General features: G+C 41.1%; 1 protein-coding gene across 3 annotated transcripts in view; it reads left to right on the top strand.

The window, feature by feature from the left end:
- Window positions 1–24,777, top strand: part of dnajc6 (DnaJ heat shock protein family (Hsp40) member C6) — a 34,458-nt gene extending 9,681 nt beyond the window's left edge. The window contains exons 3-19 of one of the 3 annotated variants that reach the window (XM_022738279.1): window positions 3,791–3,840; window positions 4,473–4,621; window positions 5,965–6,087; window positions 8,066–8,199; window positions 9,416–9,610; window positions 9,841–9,958; window positions 10,906–10,985; window positions 11,163–11,356; window positions 12,730–12,756; window positions 13,666–14,043; window positions 14,850–14,918; window positions 15,931–16,032; window positions 16,212–16,349; window positions 16,433–16,768; window positions 17,337–17,485; window positions 17,866–18,042; window positions 21,899–24,777. In XM_022738279.1, the coding sequence (XP_022594000.1) occupies window positions 3,791–3,840; window positions 4,473–4,621; window positions 5,965–6,087; window positions 8,066–8,199; window positions 9,416–9,610; window positions 9,841–9,958; window positions 10,906–10,985; window positions 11,163–11,356; window positions 12,730–12,756; window positions 13,666–14,043; window positions 14,850–14,918; window positions 15,931–16,032; window positions 16,212–16,349; window positions 16,433–16,768; window positions 17,337–17,485; window positions 17,866–18,042; window positions 21,899–22,000 (2,521 nt within the window). In that variant the 3' untranslated portion in view covers window positions 22,001–24,777. Of the gene's footprint in view, window positions 1–3,790; window positions 3,841–4,472; window positions 4,622–5,964; window positions 6,088–8,065; window positions 8,200–9,415; window positions 9,611–9,840; window positions 9,959–10,905; window positions 10,986–11,162; window positions 11,357–12,729; window positions 12,757–13,665; window positions 14,044–14,849; window positions 14,994–15,930; window positions 16,033–16,211; window positions 16,350–16,432; window positions 16,769–17,336; window positions 17,486–17,865; window positions 18,043–21,898 lie in introns of all 3 variants that reach the window. The other 2 variants (XM_022738109.1, XM_022738195.1) reach the window with 2 other exon arrangements.
- The last annotated feature ends 1,622 nt before the right edge of the window (window positions 24,778–26,399 follow it).

Below are 26,399 nucleotides of genomic sequence, written 5' to 3'. Positions count from 1 at the left end.
GTGTTTGTGTGGACTGTATATGTATGCTTGAGTGGGTGGTTTGGGATAATGGGGTGGTGGGAGGCAGGCTACCGTGGCAACTGGCTGAAATAAATAAATAAGCATCTGTTGAACTAAACTATATCACTCACTATCTAGTATAATAGATCTACAGAGCGCTTCCAAGCATGATGGTAGGATTTTATAGCTTCAGTATCATAGCATCAGGGGTTTGCCTGTGTTGTGTCTGTGAGAGTGAAACTTGGGGGGGGGGGGGGGGGGGGGGCTGCTCTCTGTCACCCTGCAAAAAAGGACAGTTCAACAAAGTCATAATATCCTCAAATTTTTCTTATCTATGATAAATAATCTAGTCAAACACCATTCCCTTGATCTCGTTAAACCTCTTGCAGCGTAATGGCTCGATAAGATATTCAGTCTTTTTTTTTCCGGCTAGAAACTGACAAGAAGCCAAAATGTCTGAAACTTGGATTTGATGGATCAGACTCCACACATCTATTTCGGAGAAAACAAGATGGATTTTGTTGGCTTAGTTCAAAAATCAGATCAGACTAAAAGCTAGTCAAGACAAAAACAACACTGCAAATATCTATTTTTTCCTTTTGCTGGTTAAACCTGCTCTCATTGTTATTTTTGGAAAGGCGCGAAGGTGCTGAGGTGACTGCAGGGCGGGTAGGAGTGGCAGGGTGTGAAATGACAAAGACAGTTAGTGAATGCATAGCTGAATGAACTGTGACAATTTGTCTGCAGTTTTCCTCAACTGCTCCAAGGAGCAGTTTGGCGTCCTTGAGCTCACTTTTGATTCACTGTCATCAACCTTGTCTCCAGCTGCACCACGAAGCTACTGTCAGCGAAAAAGCTCATTGTTCACTACCTACTTCTCAATCTTCTCAAGTGATTTTCTTGTTTACCCCATTGGCAGAAATGTCTCCATAATTGCAAATTATTCTGCTTTATATATACAGTAGAGGGGGTTTGGCAGGGCAGCTTGAAGGTTGTCTAGGTTAGCAGCTTAAAGAGACTGTTTCATACCAAAAACCACCGCGAACACAGATGTTAACCAGGCCTCCTTTTAGCACCCTGACTAGACTTGATTTGTTCTTCTCTGCTTCTGTCTCATCTGTATTCAAGGCAATGGGCTGTTGCTGAATTATTTAAAGCAGCCTTCTTGTTTGTTTACCTGGCCGAAGAGAAGTTTTGTAGGCAAACCAATTTTGGAAACAGTGCTCAACAGTGTGTTCCTCTGTCAGTGAGAAACTCGGCAGCGATGGAGGCTGGATTTCTGAAAGGCACAGTGTCCTTGGTCGGTACCCAGACTGCCCCACTGCCGCCCTCCCCCTCCCACCCTGTCAGACATACATTCATCTTTCTCTCTTTTTTGCTTTGTCTCATAGTTTTGCTCGCTGGTTTTCATCCATCCTCACTCACTCATTAGCACCACACTCTGTTGATGTCTGTATATGTCTCTCTGTCACTCTTTCTCCATTGTCCAGAATATAGAAATCAACAGACAACAGAATGCTCAACTGAAAGTCACTTGATTCTGGGTCACAAAACCCTTCATACATTTTATTTAGCACTTTGTACTCCTTCCATTTCTCTCAGATTTATGTGTACACAGAAGAAGCAATAACCTTAAAAATAACTCTTCAGTAGTGCATCAGTTGTCCATGTTATTGTGTTATTTGGTAAGGTTTAGGGTTTGTTTGTTTGACATTCTTACTGTTTATCAATTAGCTTTATTTCAACTGCTATGCACATTTTTTATGTTAATTAAAATACCTGGATGAATATTGCTGCTTACTGTATATGATCTTCTGAGATTTTTTTAAATCAAGATAGACGACCTAGACAACCAGTCTAGGATTCAATTCTATTATTTGTAAGTAAGATTATAATTCTATTAAATTCTATATGTATACATTATATCTATTGAATGTTGACAGCATTTGCTGACAATTTTCCATTAAAAAAAGGAAGAAAATTCCCCAGTGGCAGCTTTTCACTTCTCGTGTCCTTCCCCTCATTTCAGTTTATGTACTACACCTTGCTGTACATTTTAATTGGCTGCAATTCTATCCTCAGAGGTCAGGGAGACTGCCTATTCTACTGTATACTGCATGGCTGTTGCCCATGACCATTTAAATCTGACACCTGACCTGCTTCTCTCCTCTTATAGCACACAAGCTATTTCAGGAGAAAGCAGGTAAAACCACCGATTTACACAGAGCATACTGTATATCCAATATCCTCCATAGTATATTTATGGGACAAAAACAAAGGAAAAGAGAAAGGAAAAGAGAAAGTGACTGCAGTCTTTGCACACTCCTTTTTTTAAAGGCATTAAACAATATATTCTTTAGCAAATATTAAATAAGTAAGGTTATCTGTTTATTATCTTCCTTTGGGAGTAAACCGTCCAGATGTTCGCTTTTAATGTCAACCTGTGAAATCTACAGTTTAGTTTTCAGTCTGGGATAACCACACAGAATTGGATCAAAATGGAAACCTGAACTGTGGTCCAGTTGCTTCATTATGAGGGCTTAGAGACACCACAGCAGTCTCCTCCCGCCTTTCTCTCTGATGGATTTAACTCAGGTTTTGCGGTTTGGTTTTGTTTCACATTTGTGTGCTATTTATATTCTTTCAAGACCAGACAGCACAACATTAGATGTTTGTTGTATGTAGAAAAAGAGAATATCGTAAGGCACACTTAAACTGCTCTCACTTGAAAGCAGACTAGTTGTGTAGCACTGCATTACATAACGAGGTCTAGGACCCCCCCCCCAAAAAAAAGACCACACAGAGACGACTGGCTCAAATCAGCTCTGCTTGGGGGATTTTCACAGTTGGCAACAAGTCAACTCAATTTCATACACATTAGCCTACTAATGTGGTGTGCATAATAATTGCAGTGCAGCAGGTAGCCGAGCTGTTTACGAAAATGTTTTTAACCAAAAGCAAATAGCAAAGAACTCTTCAAATCCACTCTCCTATTACAAGAAGTTAAAACTAATTTTGTGAATCTATAATCCATTAAAACAAATCCCACTTCAACCCCAAAAACCACCTTTCGCCCGCTTTGTGTTTCATTAATACTGTTTTCCATCTCTTCCATGGTGCAGTAGTAGTGGACTACTTGTTCCTATGTGTGTGTGTGTGCACTGCAGCTGCTCTCAGTTAAAAAAAAAAGAAAAAAAGAAAAAATTCAATCTGGAATAGCTAAATTTGGCAGTGAAAGGCAATGCTGCTCAGTTGATGAAATCACATATGGTATTCCTTTGATCCCAGACAGTTCAGCCTAATGTGATCAGCCTGAAAAAGCCAGACACGTGGAAGCTTCTGCTCTAAAGCCCATTGAGTCTAATTTCTTGGATATGCGTGACATGCAGCCTGATACACTGACAGTGAGAGGCAGAGGTGGAGCAGCCTATTGGATGTTGGACATTCATATATTGATCTATACTTTTTTTTTAATGATTTGATATCTTTCAAGAAAAGGGCAACTTTTGACCCTCCTTAGTGAAACCTTAAATTGTTTGACAACTATACACAAATCGGGCCTGCTATATTGGATACACTCAAGTAATGGCATACCTACAATACAATACAAAAGTAGGGGGATTCAGTTACATTTTACAAAAACTGTGCACCTAAAATTTAAAAAAGCTGTTTGGGCATCAGTGTATTTATGATCTTGCTTCTAATCTTTCCTCTTATTGCTATTCTTCTTTGTGTTTTAAGGACTGTGTGAAAAAAGCTGGTGAAATTAATCTTTATTTCTTTGTTGCAGGTACACTAAAGGGGAGCTGGACATTGCCTACATCACATCACGGATCATAGGTAAACACGTTTGGTTGTTTCTAATCGACCTTTTTTGCATGTGTGAGTTGTGTGTGTAACAATGACACAAGAAATAAATGATATCCCATCATTTTTACTGGTCTACAACATCCAAAAACACAGACACAACTAAATTTACATGTAGAAATATTCAATTTGTACATAAGATGATTAAAGTGCTTGATCATATGATAATAATATAGTGGGATGGGAGCCTATGTGTAATTCTAAGGCAACAACAGACACCTGCACCCATAGCTTTCCCTCCCTCCTCTTCTCTCATTCTCTGATTGCTAACATCGTTACACACTCCAGTGTAAGGAGCAGCAGCGTATCCTTTAGAGGACATAGTCAGCTGTACATTTGTCACCTGAGGGCTTCCATCCAATCCTGCTTTGTGTGCAGCCACAGTCAGTCATGCTTGAATGTGGACTTCTGTGTGACCCACATCCCATATTTCAGTTTCAAATCACCTTTGCGCAGACCCGTAGTCGACAGTAGAAGAATATAAAGGGTATTGCCAGTGTAAGCCAGTTTTAGCATCTATGTACATAAACATCTTTACAATCTTCAAAATGTCTCATCCTGCAGCTGAAATATGTGTACATATATTTTTTTGTTTTGTTTTTCAGTAATGACCTATCCAGCTGAGTCAGTACAGATTGGCTACCAGAACCACGTGGAGGACATCCGCTCCTTCCTCGACAGTCGCCATGCCGACCACTACACTGTTTTCAACCTATCACAGCGCAACTACCGCGGCGCCAAATTCTCCAACAGGGTGAGTGTGTGTCACTGCCTCATGGAGCCACAGATGAAGTCATGACAGATTTATTAGTTTGTACTTAGTTGTTAGTGGCTGCTACATTTTTCGCTCCCTGGATTATTACAACACTAAAGTGAGATATGAGGACGAAGTTTATAATTTGCTGGTTATTTTTGATCTGCCAGCGTTTTATGTGGGGCTGTTGTTATATTTGCTCATAACCTATGGAAGCACCCAAAGTGAAGGCCTCTAATTAGATTTAACGAATCAGAAGAAGAGAGAAGGAAGTTGTTGTCACTTGTGGTTACTGACTTTTTAAAAAAAAAAAATACCTGGTTTGGTCGACCAAATCCTGAGAAGAATATCTGGTTCTTTAATGTCTCTGTTTGAGGTCTAATGTCATCTGCTTCTTCAAAATTGTATTTTAGCTTTCTGTCATTATGCGCTGGGTTCTACTTTAATATTAAGTCAGATGTTCCCACATAGTAACAGCCTTTCATGCTTTGATGATACACTTTGATTTTATTATACAGCCCCGTAGCAACCACGACCCCCCACCGAACTGTTAATGTGAATGAACTGTGAGCTGGAAGGATGTTTGGGGTAGTTTTGGGTGCTATAGCTAAATCAGGGAGTGTATTTTTGTAAATGAATCCTTTTGAAGAAGTTTGAATGTAGAAGCGATACAGCCCAACAGTTGGTCAAAATATACAGTGTAATTTTTAAGCAATTCACAGCAAAAAAAAATAATGATAAAATAAAAAAAAACCTTATTTATGGGTCACGAATCCAAGAGTCCCATCTTAAATACCATTCAAAAATGCAATTTGAATCCTCCATTTATTCTGTCTCATTATGTCTTTATGGTTATGACATGGGCATAACTCCAGCATGGGGTCCTTGAGTCGTGTCATGCGGCACTTTTGCACAGCTGGATTTGGATTCAAGTGAAGGCACATGTGGGATCTCTATAGATTAAAGACTGCCACCCTTCGGCAGAAACATCCGAGGAAGCTGAGGAGTCAAGCTGTGCCGTTAACATGGCCAAGATGGCCCCCTGTCTGCTTGTGGAGGTCGCTGTATCTCTAGCAGATGACTCATTGTGTCAACTGGTGTGTTGTATTGCTCTGCTGCTGCAGTGCTGTTGCTAACCTCTCCTTTCTCCTCCCCTCCTGATTTTTTTTTATCGTTTTCTTGCTTTACCAACTCTTCTTTTTCTTCTAATCTCTTCTCTCCCCCGTCTCTCTATCTTTCTCTATTTCCAACTCATCTACTCTCTGCCTCTTCTTTGCCCTTTTTCTCTGTCTGTCTCTCATTTTTCCTCCCCCTCATTTTGTCCTGCACCAACTCCTCTCCAGGTCTCAGAGTGTAGCTGGCCTTCTCGCCAGGCTCCCAGCCTTCACAACCTGTTTGCTGTGTGTAAGAACATGCACAACTGGCTTAAACAGAATCCCAAGAATGTGTGTGTCATCACCTGCTCGGTAAGAAAACAATTAAATATCATCATCACATTTGCCCATTTTGTCCCTCAACACATCCTCGAGTTTTTGGAGCTGTGTTTTAATTGTCCTGTGACCCACTTCTGAGTCTGTGCACAGTGTTGGAAGAATGTGCTTCCATGGGACTGACTGAAACGTTACCTTTAACATAATTCACTGCAATGATTTCGTTTTAAGTACATGTATATTGCCAACACAGGTTACTTCGCAGCTTGGCTGTTACATTAAATTAAGTGCTTTAGAAAGTCATGGTCTTAAAAAAATCTCTGCTTAAACCTCATGGGGAAAAGAGATTTTCAAAATGTGGAAAACAAAAAAAAAAAAGGTGTAATCATGTTATGAAAAACAAAACTTTCAGACATCAGATGAGAGCTACAACACCCAAATCCCCACTTTTAACTCATTTAGCTTCCTCTCCTCTCACTGTTGCCAACCCTAGATAAAGGAGTATTGGTCCATCTAGGTTTCAGATACAGTATCACAGCTTAGAGCTGCCAAGGTCTTATCAATTCTGTCAGTTCCTCCTCCTCTCTCTGTTGCTCGGTTGGTTTTTTGTATTGAAAAGAGACTTGAACATCAGAATTGTGGATTTGAGTTGGTCATAGAATTGGAATGGATAGTGCTCTTGAATCTCTTTAAAGAGTTAAAGTAGTTGAAATAGATAACAAAGCTTTTAAGCCCAGAAATTGCATGTGTTTAGCTTGACAGAGATCAGTTTGGGATTTCAAACTCAATTAAATTTCCTGGGCAACCATCTGCATTTTTGATACATACCTACTGTGTCATGATATATTAAAGCTTTGATATTGTCAGGAAGATTTCAAGCACAGCTTAAAACTCCAAATATTTTGCAATACAAATGTCTTGCACTACAGCACCACTGAAATATTCAGTGAAACATTCAGTGACAGCATTACTGTACACTGGCATGTGGAAGAGCGTGTTATTGCCAAGTCACTGTGGTTTGGCTGTGGTCTGGCAAACTGCTCCATCTTGCATAATCTTCAACAAACAGTTCCTTTCTTAAAAAAAAAACTGTGTTTTCTCAGCCTCAGATCACAAGAATGTCTTTTGTCTCCCTGTTACCTGAAATGAACTGCAATAAATTTATAGTAGTGAGTGATTTCGATGTCCTGTGAGGTAGGGAGCTTTTCTCTTCTGGTTTTGAGGTGTGGGTGCAGGAAGTAAAGACAGTGAGACGTTGTGTTTCTGCCTAAATTCAATATATTCAGCCCTCTCAAGACGGGCCAACTTCATTCTCTTGATCCAGAAGATCAACAAAATAAAAAAAAAATAAAAAAAACAGGTATCCAAATCGAAACTCTGTTTCTGTGTCTTATTGATATAAGAACAGCTCTGATCCTCTCTGCCGAACTTCAGTCGTTCCTCTGCCTCTCATATACTGCTTCTCTTCACTTTCTTCAATCAGCTCATATGATTCAGCTGGGCAGCAGCCATTGTCCCAACTGCCCTGCTGACTATGGGTTTTGTAGTTTTTTGCTGGAAGCCATGATGGGTTGTAGTCCTTGCTGCAGTCACCAGGATTGAATGTATCTCTCCTCTATAAGACATCACATCACATTGAATGAACTACTACTACTTTTAGATTTATTAGTTTCTTATTTGTGCAAATGAGTTTATGATCAGACATGTCCTTAAACCTTTATAATTTATAGATTTCATAGAGCCAGGTAGCTGTGTTTGTCTTTAAGCTGGAGTTAAAGTGCAGATCTACTGCAGGCATTCATAAAGTTAGAGTCACTGTGTTTAGTGGCTTGATCCAAACATGTTCACTCTTGATACTGTGTCATTGCCGCAGTGCCAAAGATGTAAATGGAAATGGTGCAGGGGTTAACATGCAAGACCAAAAAAGTAGTTTATATAAGTGAAGCTTTAAAATTCAGTAATTGACCAGCAATTTCTAAGAAGTGTCTCCCTTGTGATCTGTTTTTTTTTTTAGGATGGTCGTGCTCCTTCGGGTGTTTTGGTCTGTGCCATGTTCTGCTTCTGCCACCTCTTCAACAACCCAATTCCTGCCATGCAGCTGCTCAGCGCCAAGAGACCAGGTTCCGGCCTCTGGCCTTCGCACCGCAGGTTTGCATTCACCAGACATGTGTGTGAGTGCGAGAAAGAAGGATGAGAGAGAAAAGAAGGGGAAGTGAGAGGAAGAAAAGAGAGGAAAGTTGGGTTGCAGTTGTTGAGGTTGCCACATTGAGATTTAGCCGGCGACCTCTCTGTAGCACCTCTTACACATCGTCTTCTCTTTCCTCTGCTGTTAAATCGCTGCGTAAACCATGGAGTAAAGCTGCCAGACGTGACAGGAGAACAACATTAGAGTCAGGCCGAAAGTGAGAGGAAAGTGGAATATCAGTCTGATCAGAGCAGAGGGTACCACGCAAGAATCGTGGTCAAGTGGGTTGTTCATGTGTGTAAAGGGGAGTGGAACTATTTGATCAATGCTTTATGAAAGATGTTTTACAGAAACAATGGCTATTTAATTATTTGATGAATTGTTTGTATTTCATGTAGTGTCAATAAGTTGATAGGATACTTCTGGTGTTTACTCTTCTCAACACCTGTCTGTATACATGCCCTTCATCGAGACTGAATATTTTCCAGTTCCCAAGAAGCAAACACTGATATGATGAGGTTAGAAACTCATTCGCGGCATCAGTGGGTTCCACCATAATCCACATTTATTCTCCTATCTACCCCTACCCATTTAGATGGAAATGCATTTTTCAGATTCTTGCATAATCGCATAATTCCAGACCATTTTCTGTCACAGGTGGCCTGCTACTCAAAATAGGCAGAAAACACGTAGAGGCTGAATGGTGGAGCCAACAGTCATGACTTTCCTCAGCCTAAACAACAATCTGAGCCTGCAGAGCTGGCACACCCCCAAGGATGGACATTTTATTACCCTTTCAGCCGGCAGCTATAGTATTTATCAGTCTATGGTAATGCAAGAACTTTCTCATGAGTCACAGTTTTAGTGCAGGTTGACTGAGAGTTTATGGAAATAGCAGCAATAATTTCATTCTGGACAGAGCTCAAAGTCCTAAAAATGATTTGGCTGCACCCACCAGGCTGCTTCACCTTTCTGTAACTGCTCCGTGCTTGTGCTTGTTGGCTTTATACAGCATTTGATGGTGTGGATTATAATGAGCCGCCACTGTGTGTACAACATTGGCTGGTTCATATCATCAAAAAAAACAAAAAAACAATTGAAATGGAGGTGTAATACAAATGTAAAGATGTACAAGATGTAAAAGAAGTTATGGTTTTGACTCTCCTTGTCCACATGCAGGTACATAGGTTATGTGTGTAGCATGGTGTCAGAGAAGCCCAGTCTACCCCACTCCAAGCCCTTGATGATCAAGGCCCTCACCATGAGTCCGGTCCCCTGCTTCAACAAGCAGCGTAGCGGCTGTCGGCCCTTCTGCGACGTCCTCCTCGGAGAGACAAAGATCTTCACCACTGCACAGGAGTATGAGAGGATGAGGTAGTGACTTGATGCTGATGCTCAAAGTAATGCAGCATATGATATATGTGACAGCTTGAGTGTGAGAGTGAGAAACAAATGATGATTGTATTATGTTTTCTCTCTCCCTTTATTTCATAATCTCCAATTATTCTTACCCAATTACCACCATGTTTGTTCTCCCATCACGTCCCCACGATCCTCCATTTCCCTTCCTCCTACTGTCTCTGCATGGCCCGCCTCCCCCCCAGAGAGCACAGGGTCCAAGAGGGAAAGGTGGTGTTCCCTCTGGGTGTAAGTGTACAAGGAGATGTCGTGGTTTCTGTCTATCACATGAGGTCGACCATCGGAGGACGTCTGCAGGCCAAGGTACTGCACTTTGCTAAATCCTACAGAATCCCTTTTAGAGCCTGTCTAGTGGATAAATCAAAATCTCAATGGCACAATGACAGCGCCAGCATGACCATATTGGCGCAAGGTCATACTGAACCATCAGCCATAGAGTAGTCTCGGGATGTGGCTGCAACTTATTTGAATATTTGTACATCCTCAGTCCAAACACAACCCACAAAATGTCAGGAGGAAACAAGAAACAAAAGGTTATTAATTCCCTGACATGCTTAGTTTATGGAAATGTGTGGTTTTTCTCCAACACAGTGACAGACAGTCGACGTTATATACATATACATTCAACGGTGAAGTAATAGTTTTGGTCATTGTTTCCTGTAGTTATCGTATCAGTTTACTTCCAACAGTGTGTTTGCTGATATATTGGTTTAAAGCTGTACTGCTCCAAAATTTGCCTTATAGTTCTTCATTGTAAAAATCCATGTACATCCAGCTCCAGCCTGTACATCAGGTCAAAACTAAACTAGCACGTAGCTCCCAAAAATCAAACTGGTCCTTAACAACAGACAATTTGGGTAATAACATAGAAGTTCCCCTTCTCTTTCACTTGTCAATCTCTATAGATAAACTGGTTGAAGTGGGAAGACATGCTTACAACCTGTCTGACTGTTGACATATTTGATACTCTACTATTTAGCTAACTTCTCTCAAAACTATATCCCAGCAATTAAGAAGCTGAAAAGTAAAATGTTATCATGATGGCTGAAACTATAAAAAATCAACACATTTTTTCTCTTATGCTATTTATACAGCACAGTCTACAAGTACTGCTGTCCTGCAGGGTGCTTACAGTTTATGATAGTTACTTGATGCAATTGGACACTACAGATTTCACTCAGTAACTGCAGTACATTTGATATAGTGAAATCCAATATGGTGAAAACTTACATTTGTCCTGCTCTTGTTAGGTGTCCAACACGCAGATCTTCCAGATCCAGTTCCACACTGGCTTCATTGCTCCTGGAACCACCATGTTGAAGTTTAACAAGTAAGAACATTTCCTCTGTTTAATCACATGTATGACCAAGGCAGAAAGACAAACCCAGCTGATCCAACTACAATTAGCCCTCACTTCCAATGACACTTCCAGGCGGTTTTCACGCTCACTACCTCTCACTGTCACACATACATTGTCTTTTATCATATGCCTTATTTCTCCTCTTAGACCAGAGCTTGATGCATGTGACTCTCCTGAGAAGTATCCCCAGCTGTTCCACGTGATACTGGATGTGGAGGTGGAGGGGGTGGACAAGCAAAAAGACCTGACGCCGCCATGGGAGCAGTTCCCCTGTAAAGACCTCAACCCCAGCGTGCTTTTCTCCTGCCACCAGGAACATCAAGACGCACTGGCGATTGCTGGTACTGTAGGGGAGGGTACACTGGGGCCCAACATGGGCACACACATTTAATCCATTAAAGGTCCTATATTTTACACTTTTGTTTTGATATCCAGACTAAGACAATATATTTGTGGCTTTAAGTACCAAAAAACCATCTTAATGTAGTTTTACATCTCCTCTCTCAGGCTTCTCTCAGGAGCTCTAGTAACAACAGGTCGGTGAGCCAATCAGAAGAGAGGAGGCTCTGAGAGTCTCTTTTGATTGGCTGACTGTTTTTTTGAGTGATCAAATAAAGATAATGCAGATTTCAGGTAAACACTCAGATAAACCCAAATCCTGCAAGGTTAGATGGTGTGTTGGGGTGGGCGGGGCTTGTGGCATGGATTAGAGCGGTGACTGCTTTGTTGTGACATCACAAAGTTACAGAAGTCCTGATGGCTCGTTTTAAGGCTCACTTTCAAGCTGGTGTGCATTTCTCTGTGGACTGAGCACTTTGATGCTTTCACGGTATTAATATCAGCTTAGGCCTGCTTTATAATCAAAAGAGACATGGAAATCTCACTTTATACAATATGGGACCTTTAAATACTGTATATAATGCTTGAGGTGGGAAGACTCATACACTTCAAAACACAACAGAAGACATTGTTATGATAATAACCAGTTATTAAAATGGCACTTCTGAACTTGTGATCCATTAGCTTTTGTGTATTTTCATCTTAGGTAGGGTTTCTTCTTTCAATAGCTTCTTTTAAAAGCTTAATGACAATACCAGGGTTTTCTGTCCACACTTAAATAGGTATCCACTGCCATACTGGCTACTAAAATTTCACAAGTAGATTCAGATTACAGTATCTTGTGCAGTTTGTTATACACATTAGGACATTTTCTTTACTTGCTTTTTCTGTGTAAAGTTTCCCATGTTGAATATGACATAAATTCAAAATGGGTAAAGTTAACCGTTGCTGCTACTACATTATTCTGGGACAGCTAATGATGACCATTTAGCCGTACTTAAAATTAATCATGATCCCAAATTAACCCTGAGCTAACTCCACCTCACACAACTTTAACCTACATTTGTATCCCTTTGCCAAAATGAGGGCCGGACAGAATTACTTGTAAAATGGCACAAAAATCAGACTCAGTTCTCACAAGGACAGAGAAACAAGTGAACTATTTCATGTAGACACATACACACACAGACACACACTCGCAAACTCATTATGCTTGTACAGAGATTTATATGCAGAAATGTGTAAAATGTTGCACAGCAGCAAAATATTACAGATTAGGTAGGAAAACACAAAATATATGCAAAAAGACATTTACATACATAAACATAAAGACACAGAAACAAACTAATGTGACTCTCATTTTTGCTCCTACAAGATGAGATGGAGGGCTTGGATCTGGAGGGTAAGACAGTAGAGGAGATGTGTTAGAGAAACTGTTCAGGGCAGTGACATCAGTTAACCAGGTCCTCGTTTCAATTCAATCATATTCTCCCTTAATGTGCAGAGAGTATTTTATTCAAATCTTGATCCTATTGATGAATGAATCTTATGTTACTGGAAAATCTCTTGGCTGTTTCCATTTATGATCTGTACTGATTGAATTGAAACTAACCCTGTACTTGTTACAGAGTGATATATCATTTTGGTAGAAACTTATACACTTGACATAAATATCACACCTCTTGGGATATGAATAAATTGTTACAATAACTTTACACATATGCTACAACAGCAGAAGTATATTTTTTTTCTTTTACATTTACAGCAGAATGTTTTTGAAAACAATTTGTGGATATGGAGAACTGGAAAATCAGAACACAGTATCCCAGTCGTGATGCCTAAAGGGAAACAAATGAATAATGCTCTACCAAAGTGAAATATTGCTCTGAATGAATAATAGCTAATATAGCCTCACTGTACATCCTGTACCTTCTTTAAAGCATACTACACATTTTATTGATCGGATTCTCGTAAATAAAGATTAATTGTGTTGATTTACGAGTTAAATTAGCGAAAAGCAGCTACCCCCCCATTGGCTGACTGCAGAGTGTGCAGCACACAGTATTAGGAGAATAGCTGGTGCTTGTAGCAGTGATGACCTGTATAGTTGCCCATTATCTCCTCCACTTTGCTCTTGTCCCCTGTTGCTCTTAACCTGCTCTGTGTTTCTGTCTGCCCCAGTTAATGCCCCATGTCTACTTTGTTATCTCTGTGACTTGCTGTCTTTCCCTCTTTGTATGCCTCTCTCTCACGTGTCTGTCTCTTTCTTTCTCTACCTCCTTCCTTCTGTTTCTGCCTCATCGTCCTGCAGAGCCAAGCCGGCCCCACGGAGGTCCAGACGGTCGGGGCCACGGCGAGGAGAGTGAGCCCTCTGACGATGAGATGCTCTCTCTCTCCAGCCAGAGAAGCAACGCTAGCACGGCCCCCCAGAAACCCGACCCCCCTGCTCCGGCGCCCGCGGCACCTGCGCCCGCTGAAGAGGTGGATCTTCTTGGCCTGGATGGGGAGGAGATCAACCGCCCGTGCCCCTCATCTCAGCCCCCGTCTACTGCAGCCGCATCCACTGACCTTCTAGGGGACTTGTTTGGGGCCCCATCTCAGCCAGCCAGTGGGCCTTCATCTGCCCAGTCAACACCACATAAAGTAGTCCCCAACACTGCGTCGCCATGTCCCTCACCTGCACCACCAGGTGAGATAACAACTATGAATGTATTTGAATTTGATTAAAAAAATAAACTAAAACAGACTTCAAATGTGAATTTACAAAATGTATGCGTAGATGGCTTGACATACATTTAGGGTTTCAGTAGATTTCTAAAGACTGATAGAGTTGATTAAGCATCACTTCTCGAACTCAGAAATAGTCTGACAAAATAATCTCAACTCTAAGGTCCAGTTACTAGCTTTTTTCTGGTGCTTTCAGCAGCATCTCTTGGTTTTCATCAGATGATATGCTGTTGTACCTCCACACATGCTGAAGTGGATGTTAAGATTTTTGGTGAAGCTGATATAGTAAATATCTACAGTATAATGGTATAAATATAAATAAAAAAATGAATCTATACTGTAAACATATAAACAAATACAGTATGGCAAATATTCGCTTCACTTAATTCTCATACCTGGGTCAGGAAAATGTTGAGATCTGGAAAATGGGTCACAGGTTGGAAAAGTAAAAAGAAAAAGTGTTTTCACATGAATTATTATAAAATATTAGTCCTTATGGAAAGCAAGAAGAACATAATTTAGGGATATTTTCACAATAGAATAATGTATAGTACTAGAACAAATAAAGACATGCTGTGAAATAAAAATGTTAGATAATAAAGTGGTTTTCATGTTCGCACAGCCACGGCCAAAGGCACTACATATTCTGTGATGCAAAAGTGGAGAAAATAAAATGAAATCACTTTTGACATGTAATTTTTTCTAATAATTTTCTAATAATTTTCTAAAACAAGACAATAACAATGGTGGGTATGTTGTTTCCCTCAGCGTTTGACCCCTTTGGGACAGGTCCGATGCCTAAGCCTCAGGACATGATGGGCTCATTCCTTGGACCAGGTAATGTGGGGCAACCAGACCCCTTCCTGCATGCTGCTCGCTCTCCATCACCCACCCTGCAGCCTAAAAGCCTGGGTAAGGCATGCTTCTGCTGCTCTGCTGCACACTGTCTCACAGCATTGTGGATGTAATAGAGACATTTCAAGAGTCTGTCCCAAACCAGGGTGGTAAGGCATGTTTTACAATATCTGCCACACTTTAACGCATAAACATGCATTTTGACAAATGGCATCCAAACTTGGCTTTCTTTGTCAAGATTCATTAGACTGCACTGTGTTTTTAATATCTTTGTAGTTTTTTTTAAAGCTTTGCTCTACTTATTGCTTACTCAGACACTGGCTTTGCAAGAGATCGCCTTGTTTGACAGTTTATGAGTTTGCATGATGTATCACTGCTGCTGCATAGAGACTACACACACATAATATTTCGCCTCCAGCACGAGTCGTTCCTCATCATCTAACAGCATTTATCAACCTGAGCTCAGCCCAAAGCCAATATTTTAATTTTAAGTAGGACAATTCTGCTACAGATTTAGGCCTTTTAACACCTTCACATAGCAGCGTGTGTATGCAGTCTATGGTGTGTGCGTGATAAAGTGACAATGACAACATTATGAGGTTGCATGATCCGTGTATCAAGTTAATTTTAAAACTGACAGTAACATTTAATATATACTGTTGGTCCGACCCAACTTGAACCTGCAGTACGGAGCTAAAAACAGGTCTGGACACAGGCTTGATACATTTATAGAGGAGATTCAACAATTACAAGTAACTTGTACACGACCTATGCAGTATTGTGTGACAGTTTTTCAGTGTCTTTTAAGCGAGGCAATATCAACAATAAATTCAGTTTGAAGCACCAACAGCTAGATCCATTGAGACGTCCAACAGCCCCCTAACAAAGCCTCTCATGAGACTCAGACCTGTTGTTAGTTTCTCGGGCCGTGCGGGTTCATGTCGTTCGTTCACTGTGCGCTCTGTGTGTGACAAACCTTTATGTGCTTGAATAGGCCGGAGTTCCCCCGTTCCACCCTCCACCCCGACTGTCAACATTCAGCAGCAAAATGCCATGGGAGGGTGGGACTGGAACAGACCCGCTACCACAAGCACAGGTACTACCAACCACACACACACGCACGCACGCACGCACGCACGCACGCACGCACGCACGCACGCACGCGCGCGTGCATTCATATAAATACATAAACACACGCAGCATTGACTGTTCATGTAATTCTTTAATGTGGGGAACCAGTTTTGCTCTTGTATTACCTTTTGTTTGCTCATTCAGGAGGAAGCTTCGGTATGGGAAGTCGGTCAGCCACTACCAGCCCCACAGGCTCCGTCCACAGCACCCCCACCCACCAAACCAAGCCAAACACCCTGGACCCGTTCGCTGACATAGGCAACCTGGGGGGAAGCCTTGGAGGTCAGTCACTGGAAATTTTCTCTCAAGTCGTTGTCATTTTCGCCAACATCTCCATGCCATAATCTGCATGTCTTTTTCTTCAGGAGGTTCTGGCTTCTCCAGCAAACCCAGCACCCCTACGGGAACAACCCCTTCCTTTCCTCCCATGGGCTCCCCATCACGACCCCCTCCGTCTCCCCAGCATGCAGGAGGGTGGCAGCCTCACGCAGGAGCCGGCTTCCCCTCTTGGCAGCCAGGTGCTGGAGGCAGTGGAGGATGGCAACCCCAAGGACAGGGCCCGGCCCCGCAGCCAAAGCCCAGCCCCAGCCACACCCCCATGCCTCACACGTCGCCCCAGAACAGACCCAACTACAATGTCAGCTTCTCTGCCATGGGAGGAGGCTCGCCCAGTGCAGGGGGTAAAGCACAGGCTGCCATGGGTGAGCAGTAGTTTCACTGTTGTCTGCAACTGTTGAGATCAAGTTGTGAATTCATAAAATCCTTGCAGAGGTGCCATATTTGAAATACATTGCCATGATTCTGCATGCATGACACTTGTTGAAATTGAGTGTGTCTGATCTTGCAAAAAAATTTGATGGCATTTCACCTTTAGGGGGCAATACAGCAACATGATGAATTTGAATGGACATAACTCAGTGCTCATGAGCTTTGAAAATCTTGTGCCATCTGCCCTAGAATTTTTATTATAGCTGAAAATAAAATATACTATAATTTTATGTCATGAAATTTAACAATTATGAGGACTGTTAGTCTTAGTTTGTTGCTGTTAGAGGTTTAAGAAAACAGCTGTATGTGTTTTTGAAAATATGTTCATAGAGAGAGCAGAGAGTCTTGTAATACTTTGATAACTGGATCTTTAATACATGAATATTTTGGTCTTACAGGCACATTCATTCTTCAGTGGGGATTGCACATTGCATCTATAATTGTGAAGAATGATAAGTGGCTGAATATTTTTCTGTTTGTGTTTGTTTTTCCCTCTGCCAGGTTCTAAGCCCAGGGCCTCGGATGCCAACTTTGATGACCTGCTGTCGGGTCAGGGCTTTGCCGGGGCCAAAGAGAAGAAAGGGCCCAGGACTATAGCAGAGATGAGGAAGGAGGAGATGGCCAAAGAGATGGACCCTGAGAAACTAAAGGCAGGGGCCACTGAGTCACATCTACATAGAAATGAAATAATGAGCAGTTTGTTGTTCTTCTGTTTGCAGTTTCTCAAAGTATCTTTGAGAAACTGCACAAGGCCCCAGTGTAGAACAATAGAAGCAATTCAGTGATTCCCAAAAGTAGGATAGTGTACTCAAAAACCTTTGGCTGTTAAAGACTTCCTCTTTATTCCAGAATTAATTAGGCTGCCAATGTAGGTCTTCCATGACCAAACTTTGGTTCCTCTAATTACTCCTTTAAAAAACATTTCACCGGAGCCAAAATAGCATGAAAGTATTTCTTCTAATAATTGTTCCAAATGTGGTCGTCAGCAGCTAATGGCTTCCCTTCTCTCCATCCTCTGTTTGTGACCCAGATACTGGATTGGATCGAGGGGAAGGAGCGTAACATCCGTGCCCTGCTGTCCACCATGCATACCGTGCTGTGGGAGGGAGAGACGCGCTGGAAGCCTGTGGGCATGGCTGACCTGGTTACTCCAGAACAGGTCAAGAAGGTCTACCGCAAAGCAGTCCTGGTCGTCCACCCAGATAAGGTGAGAGAGATAATGACAGGTGGAATTAAAGGTGTACTTAATAAAGTGAGGATCTTTATCTGTATGCAGACAGAAAAAAACAAGACTTCCCTAGCCCTGCGTCTAATTTTCTTTTTTATTAAGACAACCCTTCAGTTGATACAGTGAATGACAACATCCAATAAATGAGTTGTTATAACAGGACATTCAAACTGAACAATGAACAGTTAGATCAAATTATTCAGCAACTATGAAATCTCATCTGGTTTCAACTCTTAAACCAGCTATAATCAATATTTTCATGCAGTTAGAGGTTTAAGTAATTCTCTACAACAAGTTATTCATAAAGTGGGGTCCGGGGACCCCCAGGGATCTGTGAGGGGGATCCTGGGAAATTTATTATCACTATAATTCCATTCATAAGTAACACAGTGGTAGGATGTATGACTATTTTGGTCATAGGTTTTAAACACTTTCTGTTATAAAACATCAGATGGGTGACCCAGAATCTTATCAAATGGGGGGTTGTCTCAGTTTAGGGTCCTTGCTGTGAAAAAGTTTGAGAACCACTGCAACATTAGGAAGCAACAAACAAAGATACAGTTAAAATAAAAATTCTTAAGTATTGTTCATTTAGAGATTAACACTCTAAAAAGAATCAGCCAGTGTGCTTCATCAGGACTGTGAGGGTGTAGTTTATCAGATTTGATTGACTCTGGCCTGGAAACACCCCCACAACTGTCATCAGGTTTTGATTCAACTGTCGCTAAATCCTGATTGGTGCGCTGAAGAATGGGACATCATCTTTTTTTCAAACCAAGCCACTGGCCTGTGAGTGTAGCACAGACTACACTTCAAACACAGAAAACGTCTTGTGTGAAATCACCAACACTATTCCAACTTCAGCAGAAAATTCCGTAGGATCCAGTGGCTCATAGTAAGAAACAGAAAATGTGAGGGACATACAGTTTATAAAGAGGAACTACAATCGTTTCGGTCCCTGCAGTTAATTTAACGGACAGAGGGATGATTATTAATTGTCTATACATTAATTAATATTGAACAGGAACTTTTTCACACATGATATGAACAATGACAATAATACAACAAAAACAACCAAAATAATCATGACTTCAACGATGTGATATCTCATTGATCCAAAACTGGAGCTCAACCGGTCGAATAAAGAACTAGGATCCTGGTAAACAGAGGTAGCAGTGTCACGAAGGTGAGTGACTATATCACCAATCGTAGCATTATACTCAGGCACAAAGGTGCAACATTCAGAACCAATGACGGCACAAGTTCCTCCCTGAGCTGCCAAAAGAAAATCCAAAGCTGCTCTGTTTTGTAAAGCTAAGAGTCTAACAGAGGCGAGTTCGCTCGACATGAGCATGAGAGCCTTACCGGTTTCATTAGCTATAACTTCTACTGCCTGAGACAGGTCGGCAATTTGATCTAAAGCAGACATGACTCCGTAAAAAGGGAGAAGGGGACCGAGTCCGTTCTTAAAAGGCGACTGGTGATGCGTTCCAAAGATGTCAGAGACTCCGCGTCGTGCTCGTTTAAGAGGAGGTTTCTGGGGTAAAGAGCGAGCCACTCTCATAGCTGGGACAACGTATGCCAAGCCACAGCGTCCTTTGTAATCCACAGGGAGATACGGATATGCAAGGTTTCCACATACCCAGTACATTCCCGCAGGGGAGGAGATGGAGCAGCGAGCAGTGCGGTGAGCTAAAGCGTTGAGGCGAGTTCGGCCTGCTGCTTCCAAACACTGCTCGGGTGCAGAATCCATAGATTTAAATTCACTATTGGTTTGTGCTGGATCCCATTTAAAAGTATGAAGGCAGTCCGATTCTCCTACAGGTCTCTCTCCGTGATTCTCGAGACACCAAGGGAACGGCTGAGGAGTGAGAAGTACGGGAACAGGTTTCGGGGTTTTGAGACATCTGTAGCAGTTTGCATGTCCTCCGGAACAATGAAGAGGTCTCATTTTGGAGAGACTCGGGCAGTCAGGGTGAGAGTAAGACTGAGACAAGGGAATATGCATCAGGTGACAGGTGTCACAGTCAGAGGCAGGCAAGGCCATCAGAGGTAACCCTTCTCCAGCTGTGTAAGGCATTAGACCGCACACATAACAGCTGGAATTAGGGTGTATGTGGTTGGCTACTTGCCATGCCATAGTCAGGAAAATATTAATATCATCCACTCGTACAGCTGGGGCTTTCATGGCCTGTGGAGCTCCCATGATGGACTCCACCGGGATCAGTGTCAGGAGATGAAGGATAAGGAGCATTCTGCCAGTGGAACCACAAAGTCTTTGCAGTCAGACTCCAGAGCAGTTTTGCGGAAGTTCTTGCCTCATGTAGACTGAGTCACCGAGCTCGATCTGAACATCAACGCCATCATCTGGAGTGTGGGAGGCAGTTTGTACCTGTCAATTGCAGGAAGCAAACAGAATGACTCACCACAGGACAGCACAGCAACAATGAGTCCCCTCACTGAGACTGAATATAACTGTATACTGTTCTCTCAGGAGCAAAACACTAAGCTTACAAATGGCGCCATACAAGAGCCAGTAAAATGACCTCATCTATGGTTTGCCTGCAGGAAGAAAATACAATGCTTCCCACTCGTCTAGTCATCCTCTCTTTTATCAGAGCAAGCTCAGAGGTACAACCCAAAAAGTACAGGCAATCACAGGGGTGAGGTGATCGAATCACACAATCATTAGCCACTGATCAATCATTATAAGACGACAGCACGTCCAAGAACTCAGTCATTAAAGCAGGGTAGACTTGGTGGCTGCTTTGAGTCAGATATGATTCTGTTGTATAATCCCATAAAAAAATAAGTAGTTATTTAAGACAGTTTGAGTAAATGCAAATTAGGTCACATAAAATCATATCTAGTCATGTGCGTACATGGGTGCGCACACACATTAAGTACATGCATAAACACAAGCATGCAAGTACCTACGGACTTCCAGCATTTAAACACACACAGATGTTGTTTATGTTGAGAGGAAATATGAGACATGCAAACTTGTTCATTTAAAGGACTTAAATCCGCCGCAGCATAAACACCCACAGTAACATATCTGAAAATCAAGCGTCAAGCTAAAGTCGATGACATGTTCTTAGATCAGATATCATAAGATGCTTCAGTTTAAAGACATATTCAAGACATACAAAAGAGACACAATATAAAAGTTATGAATAAAAACAGATGAAAATGAATCATGGTGACGAAAGGAGTCTTTTTTTTTTTTTTTTATTGATGAAAGAAATCAAATGTGTCAACGGAATCTGAAAACTGCATCTTTGTTGTGCAGAGATTTAAAGTTTTAATTGAAGAGTATTTTGGTATTTAATAGATTTACTTTTCTGAGCTTTTGTTCTTTACTGTTTTATGTTTTTGTGAGTTTTAATTTTTAGTCTTGTTGGTTGACCACACTCTGAGTTGTTTGCATGAAACCACAGTTTTTTGTCACTTACTTTTATCTGTTTTAACAATGATTTTCTCACCTGTGTGAAATGTATTGATGTCGTGTGTGTGTGTGTGTGTGTGTGTGTGTGTGTGTGTGTGTGTGTGTATACAACAAGAGAGTGAAGAATAGAGTAAACTGAACACTGAATCACATATGGCTTGATATTGAAATTAACTTTGAGAGCATGTTTCACCTTTAAGATTTCCTGACCTGGTCCAACCTGTTATGCCAAAGACTCTGTTTTATATCCAGATGTTTGCCAGAAGCAAAACACCTGCTCTGAATCACCCATGTGGATAAGTACAGAAGTGCAACGTGTGTGAAGGTGATTTTCCTCTGGGTTTAACTGTTGTGTGTGTGTGTGTGTGTTCCTCTCCTCCCTCACAGGCGACTGGACAACCATATGAACAATATGCCAAGATGATTTTCATGGAACTAAATGACGCCTGGTCAGAATTTGAAAGCCAAGGACAAAAACCGCTCTACTGAAGAGAAAGAGTGACAGACTACCCCCTGCTGATTCTGTCATCTAATCCTAAAAACGTGTCGCCATCTCTGGTCAACATACTACAGCCACACCCTTCAACATCCGCCTTTATACCTGTGCTTCGACCCGTACTTCCACACAAACACAGAACAGCCAGTTGATCTGCAAAGATGACACAAGACTACAGAACTACAGCGCTCACACTAACAGTGTAACTGAACAAATGACCCCCTGTAGCTCTAATGTACCTACCTACTGTATGTATGTGGTGCAGCATTGTCCTTCCTTGTTGAGTGTCCTTAGCCCTGAACCAAACCACCAATCAAAGCAGAGTCACCGGGACGACTAGAAAAACAGAGAAACGTCTGATTCTGGGGAGGCAGGTCAAAAGAGATGAAGGAGACACGAGATAAGAGAAAAACACATCAGGGAGTGAACTGAACAAGCAGGCGGCTCTAACTAGGGATTCAGAGTGTGAGATAGTCATTTACCCACAAGACATTTTGCAGGTGAAATAGAATTTGCTTTGTAGTTTGTGTGAAAATCGGTTCGGTCATATCAAATCCAGTTTTTCATGCGATTGAATGTTCCTAGGAATAAGAAAAAGAGCAGCAGCGTCAGGTTACTGCATGTTTTTCACTGACTGAAGTGAAATTGAACTGAAGCCAAATGTGTTTATCATCCAAAATAGGGTGTTAGGAGGTTCGAATTAATAATGAGTTGTCTAATTTAGAAAGAATTATGTCGCTGGTTTTGACAGTAACTATGATAACAGGTCGCCTCCCATCCCCATTAGCCATAAATTGCAAAGATAACTCAAGATGAAAAACTAAGTAGAATTAAACATGGGTTTTTACAGAAAGCTGCTAAAATTGAACTTAATATTTATATGACAAAGCATAACAATGTTGTACTGTAGGAGAGCCGCTTATCATTGGTGTTTCTGATGTAATCAAGCCTTGTGTGTTTCTGTATATACAGGGAGCTGGGGATTGTATATTCTAGGATGAGCACATGTACAGTTCCAGACATGAAGCACCTTGAGGTCTCATGCATACTCACTCGTACACTAACGTATTTTTACAAGGGAGCTCCGTGAAAGCACAAACTGACTACACTTCACTGGGTGCAGCTTTGAAGGAAAGCAGCTGAAAGCCATTGTTCGCTATTTATCAGCTTTTATTTTTGTTCATTTTCATTTTGTCGTTTTGTTGTATTCATGAACTGCGCTTGTCATCAGGTAATGTGAACTACTGTAAACTGTCTGACAAGCTAGAAAAACAGGGGAGTAATTTGTCAGACTATATCACAATTTTTGTGTGTATAGCCTTTTATAGTCTGCAATACCTTTTCCGAACTAGAGCGGAGGCGACAATGTGCGTAAAAACTACATCACCGCGCATCTTAGGCCCCCATGCAAACTCCTTATAACGCAATAAAAGATATGGGTTGATTTTACAGACAGGGATGATTCTATCATAAGACAATAAGTAAACTGTGTCAGATTGATGTGTGAATTCATTTAGTTTACTGTATCTCACTGCTTCATTTCACTCGAATCCTACACATATCTGTTGTCATCAGCACAGTTTTTATCAAAACACTTCTTTTTCCCTTTGATTACCTGATTTCTTTCGTTTACATTTGTGAGACATTTCTGTCACAGCACTGATACTTGGTAATAATACAGATATCATTTCATATCAGCAGTAAAGTAAGGTACGACACCTGTTTTTTCAGGACCTGTATGTGCTGCAGGTGCTGTTTGTAATAGTTTAAACCCAGAACAGATGTGAATTTGACAGATGTGATTGTTCGTCTTTATGATGGTTTCCCTCCGGCCTTTTAGGGAAACGTACACGACACTGTCTCCTTGTGTAAAGACTAGGCCAGTGACGAATGTGCAAAAAACAAAAAATGTGTATTTACTCTTTAGCAAACGGAAACTGAAGCAATTTTTTATTTCTTCTAAGGGTTTGAGGTTTTCACAGGAAACTAAGACGATCCTATAACATCTTGATCTTTCCACTTTGTGTTACTGATAGAGCTCTACTGTGAAATACACTAAAGCTGTTTTATTCTGATGTTTGACCCTTGATATCAGTTCAAAAATGTGTTTAAAATCCATTTTCACACATGCAAATTGAGCAGTATTGTTTCAGAGCTGTAGATGAAGGATGAGATGCTTTTCTGATAGCCATCATAATGTCTTGTGTCTTTACTGGAGTTCATTCTTTCCCGGTTTGTTCATCTGTTTTGAGGATGCTGACTGAATACAGACGATTGCTGTTTCTTCAACTGGTTTGAGACCCAGAATAGATCAAACAACAGGAGAAAAGTTGTGTCATGACCAAAGTGGCTCCTCCTGAAGGGACACTGGGTTTCTGGCTGAAAATACTGAACTCTGACCTTGAGGCTACTGCTTTCTTTGGTGACTTACAAGACACAGGAAGTGTGTGTAGTATGTGCTTCTGTGCTCTATTTACACTGAGGACCTACATGTGAAATAACCCTCATACGCTCCCTCGCTGACTGAATTCTCTATCTGCAATCTTACGGCTATGTTAAAAGGCTAACCTCTATATTGTAGTCAATGGATGTGTGTTGTTTGAAATTGTGGTATGTATGAAAGTGATCAGATTTGGATACAGACTACTGTATGTTATGTGTTTGCCTGTCTGCTGTTCAAGTATTACTAAATTGTGTAAAGATTCTGTTCATGTGTTCCTTTTCAGTTCTGTTTACCGTTACAGGATGTACATAATGATCAAGTGCAGTGCACAAAAATAAATAGTAAACAGAAAACAGAGGGGATGAGCAGCGTCCATCATTTATATGTGTCTCTTTGTTTCTCAGTAAAGTTCATTTTTATACAGTTTAATAGCTGTACAGAGGTGGCATTGGTTGGTTTAAAAGACGAGGCAGCTGACAGCTGATAAATGTCACAGATGTGGTTTCTCCTTTTGAACACTAGAGGATAGCAGCATACAGCACATGAACTACACTATTGATGGCACGAACTGGTCACTCACAACGTAACTTAAGTAAAAGTACCAGTACAACCCTGTTACAGGTAAAAGTCCTTAATTCAAATATCGATAAATACGTTTTATTAGTAAAATATACTTTAAGTATCAAAGTAAATGTACTTATTCTTCAGAATAATGGCCCCTGTGGCTGATACTGTTTCTAACAGCATTAGTCTGTTACTGCAGCTTCAAAGCTTAAGTATCATAAGTATATAAAATATTGTAGCTGGTTGAGATGCAGGTAGTTTTAACTACTTTACACACAGTTAGGCATTTTAGTCCAGTGGTTCCCAACCAATGACTGTATATACAGTCATTGTTCCCAACCTAGGAGTCAGACTCACTGTAAAGGGTCACAAGACAACAAGAAGAGTTGTGAGACGATGATTTGGGTAGAAAAAATAATTTGTACTTTTTCTGAAATTTTGATTTATTTTTTTCTGTTTAGTACATGATACATCTGTTATTTAAAAACTATCTGAAAAGTTAAGAGTAGAAATCTGATAGAACTGCCAACAATTCATAGACATGTGACAAACATTAGGAACCACTGGTTTAATCTACAGCCATGCTCACAGCTCTGCGAGCCTGTAGGCTACTTAGACAGGGCGGTGCAGTGAATGCTAACATCAGCATGCTAACTTGCTCACAATGATACAAGATCCAAAAAAAATAGTGACTCAACCAAATGATCACTTTCAGCTTGTGGTGGTGCAAAATTTCTGCACTGATTTTAATGCACATAGACTACAATAATATGGTGCCTTACAATGCTGCTGTTCACTGCTCGTGCTACACTCCTCTCATATGTGATCGGTTAGGGGAGTTGATAAGTTTTCCCTTGGGGCCCAGATCCGGGAAGAACAGGACTGCAGTGTCAGTGTTTGACTATCCAGAAGGAAATTTAGGGTAATTGAAAATAACCCCCTCGATCAGTGATTCATTGTAAAATAAGGTTACTGCTGCACTCCTCAGTTTTTCCCTCCTCTAACTGGCTCTGCTGACACTGCTTACGTACTTCCTGAGAGACATTCAGGGCTGATGGATATAGACCATTAGCACAGTCTGATGTTTGATTTTTTTTATTTTTTTTTTTATGATATCCTACACCATTATGCACAAGTCTCATCTACATGACAAGCTTCTACATGCACACACAGTTTCAAATAAACATCTTGATGCCAGAGGGACCACAGATGTCCTTTGGGGTAAATTAAATGTGGACAAGCATATGGAGGGAAGTTACCACAAAAGATCAAGGTCATCACTTCTGGTAACTGTGGATTTAATGTATCAGAACATAACAATGGTGGAAATACATGAAATAGTAAATCAAATTGTTTCAGTATGTTACATTTGGAGAGGCTATATG

This window comes from Seriola dumerili, unplaced genomic scaffold (genome assembly GCF_002260705.1).
Source record: "Seriola dumerili isolate Sdu_G_001 unplaced genomic scaffold, Sdu_1.0 BDQW01000002.1, whole genome shotgun sequence".
Classification (NCBI taxonomy): Eukaryota; Metazoa; Chordata; class Actinopteri; order Carangiformes; family Carangidae; genus Seriola; species Seriola dumerili.
Note: the sequence above shows the minus strand (reverse complement) of the source record. Positions and strands in the feature narration are given on the sequence as shown.